Consider the following 8,864-nt stretch of genomic DNA (forward strand, 5'->3'; position numbering starts at 1 on the left):
TGGGGTGCGATAAAAAACGGGCCTTGGTGCGGATAGAGAAAAGGGTGCAAAACGAGGGGTGGTTGTTGTCTGTGAAATACGAATGACACCGTGGCGGAGACGAAGAAGACGCGTTTGGCAGCGACAACCCTTATGTTGGCGGCATTGTTGGGAGCACGAATCGGGTCCAAGGGAGAAACGCGGAGGGTGAGCGAGTTCAGGCCTTGCATGATGGTGGAGAACGATGGTTGGGTGTTATCTTGTGTGTTCTTCTATTGGATTTAGAGATGAAATCCCTAATTCCCTTTTTCTAACCTTATTTTATTAAAAAATTTCTAATCCTAAAAAATTCTTAACACTACTAATTTATTGTGTCACGTCAAACACAGTTAATTAAGTTAAAAAATTCCACATAATATAATAGTTTTACGTCAGCACATTAAGTGTGTACCACATTAGTCAATTTTAACGCCGTTTGTGAAAAGTTAACGGATAGGACTTAAATGACTCAATTTTTCAAATATTTGGACCAAATTGAGATAATTTACAAGTTTATGAACCCAATTGAGACCGAAAAAAAAAAACAATGACTCATTTGAGATTGACTAACAAATATAAGGACTAAACGATGGTTTAAACCTATTTCTTTTTATCAATACTCATAAACATTACTTGTTAAGAAAGTGTTACTTAAATTTTTTTTATATCATTTAATGATTTTAGACACGTGAGATTCCAATCTTAATATATATACATATACATATATATATATATATATATACATATACATATATATATATATACATATATATATATATATATATATGTATGTCTGTCTGTAAACATTATTTAACGACTTCGACTTCAACCTGAACAATTTGTTCCGCAGACCCAAGCCTCCCTCACTGCCATGGATTCGTTGCGCGTCGCTACTACACCGCCACCTCTCCTCCGCCGACAAGCTCTCTACCAAATGGCACGCCACCCACTCGCGGCACGTCCTAGCCCCAGGCCCTTGATCGCCGCCACGCTTTCCAAGCCTCCGGAGGCCGCGCGTTCTTCCTCCCCCGCTGCCGCCGTCGTTGAGGATACCCAGCTAGTGGCTCCCCCGCGCCCCCGGGTCTCGCCAGATTCCCTCCAGTACCCACCGGGATACGTCGGTGCGGTTCCCCACCGGTCACGCTCCGACAGTGGTGGCGACGGCGTGATGAATGCGCTGAGTTATTTGACGAATATTATCACTTCGAAGGTCTACGATGTAGCAATTGAGTCCCCTCTGCAATTGGCGACAAAGCTTTCTGGGAAACTCGGGGTTAAGGTTTGGCTCAAGAGAGAGGATTTGCAACCCGTAAGTTCCCACCACCTTTGTCTCATCTGGTTGATATCAATTTTTGATTTTTATGTGCAATGGGTGTTTAAATGCTTCATTACCTGCCTAATATTGTTAAAAAAAGTTAGAGTTTTAACTTCCGAACTCCCCAGATATCATCTTTGTCTTTTATTAATCGTGAAGATATAACTTCTCAGTTCACTATTTTGAAAATATCGTTACAATACTTTACTATACATGACAACATGTGTTGCCAGTTTTAAGGAAAAAATATTATTGTTAATAAAATATTTCAGTGATGTAATTGGCTATAATTTTTGCTTGAGATTGAAGGAACTGTGGTTCAGTCATAATTTTTTTTTTTACCCAAGTTCTTGGTTTTAACTTTTAGTAGTGAAGGGCTTAAGGCATTTCCTGGATTTTTAAACAAGTGGATCATTAAGATATGCTATATGGTTCAGTGAAAGATGAGTGGACAACGTACGAGCGTGTTTTTTTCTTTGTTTTTTATGGACAAATGTTAGTTGTTAGTATATTTTTTTAGGGGGAGTTGAACCAGATTCGTGCGTGTTATTGAATAAGTATTTGAGATTGGGGTGTAGGTTTTCTCGTTTAAGATTCGTGGAGCTTATAATATGATGGCAAAGCTTCCCAGGGAGTTGTTGGAAAAGGGAGTTATCTGTTCGTCTGCTGGGAATCATGCTCAAGGAGTTGCATTTTCTGCCAAGAGATTGAATTGCAGTGCGGTGATTGTTATGCCTGTTACCACCCCAGAAATCAAGGTGTGCTTTTGTTTATATATTTCCTTTTGCCTTCTTTCTTTTTTATTTGTGTCTTTGATTATATCCCAGGGAAGGAAAATTTGTTCAATTAAGTTATGCGCTTTTGTTTCTCGTAAATTTGCAGTGGAAATCTGTGGAGGCGCTGGGTGCTAAGGTTGTGCTTGTGGGGGATTCATACGATGAAGCACAAGCATATGCTAAGAAGAAGGCGGTAGAGGAGGGTAGGACATTCATACCACCTTTTGATCATCCCGATGTCATCATGGGTCAGGGAACAGTTGGAATGGAAATTGTGCGCCAAATGCAGGGTCCAGTGCATGCAATCTTTGTTCCTGTGGGAGGGGGTGGTCTCATTGCTGGTATTGCTGCTTATGTGAAGAGGGTTAATCCACAGGTTTACATGATCTTATGTTATTGGTTGTTGTGATTTTGTACGGCTTTCTTTATTAAGAGATGATTATTGATGGCTAGTATGAATTCTTAGGTGAAGATTATTGGAGTGGAGCCCTCTGATGCAAATGCAATGGCGTTGTCATTCCATCATGATCAAAGAGTGATTTTGGACCAGGTTGGAGGATTTGCAGATGGTGTGGCTGTTAAAGAGGTTGGTGAAGAAACTTTCCGAATATGCAAGGAGTTGGTAGACGGTGTTGTTCTTGTGAGCCGTGATTCAATTTGTGCGTCAATAAAGGTAACATTTTCTTTTGCTTGTGAAGTTTACATTCTAAATCTCTGATGCATTATATATTTTCCAGATTTATACTTTTTACTTCATATATATATATGATATATATGCTTCTGTAGCATCTTTTGTGCATATTTTAGGAACTTTACTTTCTCTTGTCAAATGAAGTAAATCTATACTCACTACTCATGAAAAGAGTAGAGATCGTTTGCTCAAGCTAATTGTTCCAATGACTGATGAACCTGAGCCAACAAGTAATATCAAATTTAAATTTGTAGCGGGAGGACTATAGTGTATATAATATCTAGGGGAACTAGGATATGTTGACAAACTATTTCTAGTTTTTGTGTAGTTAAAGAATTACCATTTTTTTATTTTTATATTTGGGATGTATTTTTTTTCTGTATCTTGGTTGGGCTTGATGAAGGAGACTCGAGAGAATGTTGGTAGTAGTTGGAAAAACCTTTTACGGAATTAGTTAAAATTAGAAGCTTTAGTAGGGAGGCATGTGTTATATTTAGATGAACTTGCTACTAAATTCACCTGTACTTTTAGAGGTTGTTTTTTTGTGCGAGTTATATTGGTTTTGTTAAGAAGTGGACTCTAAGTCTAACTCAAGGTTTACACTTACTTATATATTATATAAATCTTACTAGGATAGACTCTAACAATAAGAAATGGACTTTAAGCCTAACTCAATTCAATAAAACCGACTTGTAAGGTGAAGTTTCCACCCACTTTTATATTATAAATTGACCTTATCTTTAGTCGATGTAGGACTTCCAATAGATCCAAATGTAGCTCTTCTATTTGTATCATCAGAATTAGGGACTTAATTTTACATAGCCCTCTGTCTTGTACATTTAATGAAAAACAGTGCATCTTTTGTATAAGTTGGACTTTTGGGATTTGACAAGGATCAAACTTATTGCAGGATATGTTTGAGGAGAAAAGGAACATATTGGAACCAGCAGGTGCACTTTCACTTGCTGGAGCTGAGGCATACTGCAGGTACAATGGGATCCGGGGTGAAAACATTGTAGTAATTACCAGTGGAGCAAACATGAATTTTGATAAACTTCGCGTTGTAACTGAGCTCGCCAATGTTGGTCGTAAACAAGAGGCTGTGCTGGCCACTGTTATGCCTGAGGAACCTGGCAGTTTCAAACAATTTTGTCAATTGGTATGTCTGCTCCTTTGGCAAACATTTCTTCTAGAAGTTTTCTTCACATTCTTATTTTCTATCTTGTCCGACAGGTGGGGCAGGTGAATATCACAGAATTCAAATACAGATACAACTCTGATAAAAAGGCGGTTGTCCTATACAGGTGAGATCATAATTCCCTGAATTTTTTCTCGTCATCCATTGTCAATCAATTTTTTATAGAGCAATATGTTCGCTGAATATTGACATTTCTCTATCCAAATTTATTAGTTTTCATTGACTATAAAATTCTCTAGGGAACTATCTGTTATCAACTTTTTATTATTATTGATATATATCTCTATTAACAACTAGTATTATTTTAAGATGACCCATAACATATAGTAAATGTGCAGCGTTGGGGTTCACACAGTCTCCGAACTAAGAGCAATGCAGGAGAGGATGGAATCTTCTCAACTCCAAACTTACAACCTCACAGAAAGTGACTTGGTGAAAGACCACTTGCGTTACCTGGTATGTTGGCCTCACAAATTTCCTTCATAATGAAAGTTATTGTATCACATCCCTTTTCTCAGCACTATTCCCAACCATCAAACAGTGTAGCATTATTATTGTTAGGTATATTGTATTTTCTGATGATCCCTGTCCAAATTAAGCTTAGATGTTGAAAATGAAGTAACACCACACAGCTAAGCCTCCCCAATTAATTTGTTTATCTCTCAAACAGTTGAATGACTGAATCTGTGTTTGTATTGTTTTGAACAAATTTCAGATGGGAGGCAGATCAGATGTTCAGAATGAGGTTCTTTGTCGTTTTACATTTCCAGAAAGACCCGGTGCCTTGATGAAATTTTTAGACTCCTTTAGTCCATGTTGGAATATTAGTTTATTCCATTACCGAGGGGAGGTGGGAAGTTATTTTATTTTCTATTCCTTTAGTCAAACACACAGCATCATGAAGTTATTATGAATGTTGAAAAAAAAAAACTTAAAAGCAGTTCATTAGGTCAATTTGGTGTTGTTCTTTGATCTTAATTAGAGTTTCACTTTGGTAACCAACAGGGTGAGACTGGAGCAAATGTTCTAGTAGGAATACAGGTACCCAAAAGTGAGATGGATGAATTCCATGACCGTGCTCAGAGACTTGGATATGATTATCAAGTGGTGAACAATGATGGTGACTTCCAGCTTCTAATGCACTGATCATGGTTTTAAGCACTTGTCATTACTGTGCATTTTAGTGGACAACATGGCCATATTAAATGTTTCATCAGTAACCTCTACAAGTTCAAAAGAAGTGGCTCTTCAGACATGTCATCGGTTGATTCGAGGAAGTAGCTCTTGTTACCTAGTGCGGTATCCTTATAATGTGTAGTTTTATTTTATGTTTATTTTGGAAAGCATTGGAGTCCTATATAATATTGTTGACTGATCTTTTTCTTATTTTTTCTGTAATATAAGCGTCTTCGAAAGTGTTGTCTGCTAAACTCAGCAGCCTGAATATGTTTGAAAAACTTGAACTTTTCGTCTTGCATTAAGAACAACAATGATCACGGGTGCCAATGCTGACACCATGATATGGGGTTGGCCCTACTTTTATTAAATGCTATTTAATGTTGTGCATTAATCTTAGAACACCTTCTAAAGGAAAGAACAATCCAAACATCATTCTATTTAGCACCTCAAATGCCGATAGCGCAGAGTTTAATCTTTGACCCAATATTCTGTTACTTCCACTGAAACAATTTCAGATAACTTTTGTAAATAACTAAGTAATATTTCAAGTCATTAATAAAAGTGAGGTTCCTTTTTCACTTAAAATTTTACTGCTATCACATATATTATCATATTGAGTTCAACCAAATAGTTTGAGAAGTTCCATAGCTCGAATTCAAACTTGTAGGAATTTTATTAACAAAATAGAACATGAGATTAAGTTTAAACAAATAATCAGAAATATAACATTGGCTAACAAAAGCCATGCCTAGAAATTACAACTCTGATAAACTCGATTTTCATCTAAAACAACAGATTTTGTTCCAATTTGGTAAACATACCTGCCAGAATTACTAAATATAAACATCATTTTTCTATCTTTGGTTATTAAATCTTTTTAAATATCCTTACCCTTACCTTCTCTCTCATTTGCCCCTCACATCTCTCAGGTATGTCACTCCCTCTTAGGATAACTCAGAAGCTTCGAAAACCTACCTCCCTTTGGGCTTGAAACTTTGCACACAAAAAATGTTTCTTTGCTGCTTGCCTAAATACACAGGCTTTTGCTTACTACACCCTCATCATTATGAACAGAAAAACACTGAAATATCATTTCTCAAACTGAATATAATATTACTGTTAAGTTTATCGGAAGATTCTATAGATTCGACACTAGTGAAATATGAATTGAACAAGTTTAAATGAAAACAACATAACATCATTTTTAACCTAAAATAATTAAGACACTTGATGAAAGCTTGTTTAAGAAAACTCATGGCAAAAATTAAGAAGTAAAATGATGGTTTTAAAGATTAAGAAGGTGAATGACGAAATTATGGGTAGAGAGTTCCTCCAACTACTATTCTAGATTTTCTTTTCTGGAAGGTTCCTCCAACACTCCTGAAAACACCAATCAAGAAGCATATTTTTTAATTCCGGTAACCAGAACTTCACCATTTTGAAAAACCACCACGAAGTTCACCACCCCTTAGACCTTACTGACTTCTAAACATCACCACAAACTCCACCACTCCTTGCCGGAATAATTCTCTTCTAACTTCCATGAAAGACACCGTTTCTAATAAAATAGAAGGAGCAAAATTGAAATTTCAAATCTTGTGGGAGTGCTGGTAAAACTTGGAGAGGTGCGGGTAAAACTTGGGGGTGCAGGAAGTAATTTTCTGAAACTTAGGGTGTTCATTTTAGAGAATAGATTTGGAAAGAGGAAGTGAATAAATTTGACAATATTTGACGGTTGATGGTTGTTTTTTTTAAGAAATTTGGAAGAGAATGTGAATGAATTTAGAAGTAAAATTGATAAAAAAAAATAATGTAAAATTTAATTGATGTAACAAATAGAAAAATAATTTAATTAATAAAAATTAAAGATTACTAAAATATCCTTAATAATATAAATAATAAATAATAATTATTAATATTATATAATTGTAAAAATTATTATAAAAAAATTATTATAAACAGTACATCTGCATGAAACGGACAGACTCTTCAAGCCGGAGAGTTAGGCTGTAGCAGCCATATAGGATGCGGAAAAGGTTGTCGGACTCTCACACCCTCTGCCTCACTGCTTAGTCAGAAAATGTAAGTGCAAAACAAAAGAGTACGTGGAAATATATATTTTTTCATAAATATGTTATTGATATAAAATATTTTCCTATTTCATCAATTATTTTTTTTGTTAGAAAACTCCATTGCTAATAAAATTTATTTTCTCAATATTTCTTTTTCTTTCCCTTCCACAATACACTTTTAAGAAGACTGAGTGTGTTAACATGCCATAATGAATACAAATGTTAAAGAACAAAATATTATTTGAAACCCACCAAAACTCATTCTACGCTATTAGGCGAAACTGAAGCAAAAATTTTCTGAAAATATAACATAATTTATTATATTTGATTTTTTTTTTCAGTTTTTATGATAATAATAATATTAATAATAATAATAATAATAATAATAATAAGTAAATAAATAAGCATATTACTAAAACTAAAAGGATAAAGCAAATAACAATGTTAATCGTAACACTCCAAATATAATAGAGAAAATCTCTTTAGGTTATCACAAGATTAATATTAAAGCATACTAAAAGTTTAAACAGGACTAATTATAAGTTGGACCATCTTCCGTAATAAATTCATATAACATATATATTTTAAAATAAAATTTTTAAAATAATTAAATAGTACTAATAATATACAAGAGTGAGAACTCACTAAGGGTTACAATTTTTAGACATTTTTTTCGATGATGAGTAACCTGACATGAAGTATTTCTAACGAATAAAGGGTGGGTGATAATTGTTATTATCATTAAATTTTCTTGTATATTTTTAACTTTGGAATTTTTATTATGTGTTTTTTAAATAATTATGGTTTTATTAAATAATGTTGGAAATAAAAGTATTCGGTTTTTTATTTGTGAAATATTTTTTATATAAATAGAAATCTTAAAAGATTAAAAAAATCTTTAGGATTAACATTTAGTTATAATTCATTTAAGTATATTTTTCAGATCCATTTAGTTTTGTCCAATTCGTCCAGCGAACTACAGTCAAGTAATCTTACGACTATATTTCATCCCACGAGTATGTGTTGCGAGACTTATTAAATAGATGGGTCATAAATTGAAAATGTATCTTTTTGGGGAGTAGGGAACTAATCCTAAGGGAGAAGTGACATAGGCACATTCAAGAGGCTAGAGACACTCATCATCTTCATTATTGTCATCATCTAACATTTTTCTAGTGCTCAAAATGTCTAAGAATAACTAACTTTCTTATTAATTGGGATTGGACGTAATGTACATTTACTCTTTGTGATTTCTACTATTTAATATACTTCTTTTCCATTATTCTTGTATTATGTTTTTGCTATTAATTGTATGATTATTGATTGTTTATCTGATGGTATCTGATTATTCGAAAATAATTTAGATCCTTGATTAGGATAGAACAAATTTTGCTTTTAGACGTAGAGTTTTATCAATTAGTCATTTTAAACCTTTGAATTTTATGCACACTTTTGGTAAAAATATCTAAAGGATTAGAGTTGACTTGTCTATAAGGAATTAGGATTTGTTAGCTTGTGGTATAAATGTTAGAGTAAAAATTGGAAATATATTGTTTAGTGTTTTCACATTAAATTGGAACATGGAACCCAACCTCGGTGAAGTCTTAAATTTAAT

The 8,864-nt window shown here is 34.1% G+C and overlaps 1 protein-coding gene across 1 annotated transcript; it reads left to right on the plus strand.

Annotated features, from left to right (window-relative positions):
- Window positions 1-797: 797 nt before the first annotated feature.
- Window positions 798-5,568, plus strand: LOC108326624 (threonine dehydratase biosynthetic, chloroplastic). The gene is made up of 9 exons (XM_017560225.2): window positions 798-1,327; window positions 1,912-2,091; window positions 2,216-2,485; window positions 2,576-2,782; window positions 3,711-3,959; window positions 4,034-4,104; window positions 4,337-4,454; window positions 4,714-4,848; window positions 5,004-5,568. The coding sequence occupies exons 1-9, from the start codon at window positions 890-892 to the stop codon at window positions 5,142-5,144; spliced, it is 1,809 nt and encodes a 602-aa protein (XP_017415714.1). The 5' UTR covers window positions 798-889; the 3' UTR covers window positions 5,145-5,568.
- The last annotated feature ends 3,296 nt before the right edge of the window (window positions 5,569-8,864 follow it).

This window comes from Vigna angularis, chromosome 3, assembly GCF_016808095.1.
Source record: "Vigna angularis cultivar LongXiaoDou No.4 chromosome 3, ASM1680809v1, whole genome shotgun sequence".
Classification (NCBI taxonomy): Eukaryota; Viridiplantae; Streptophyta; class Magnoliopsida; order Fabales; family Fabaceae; genus Vigna; species Vigna angularis.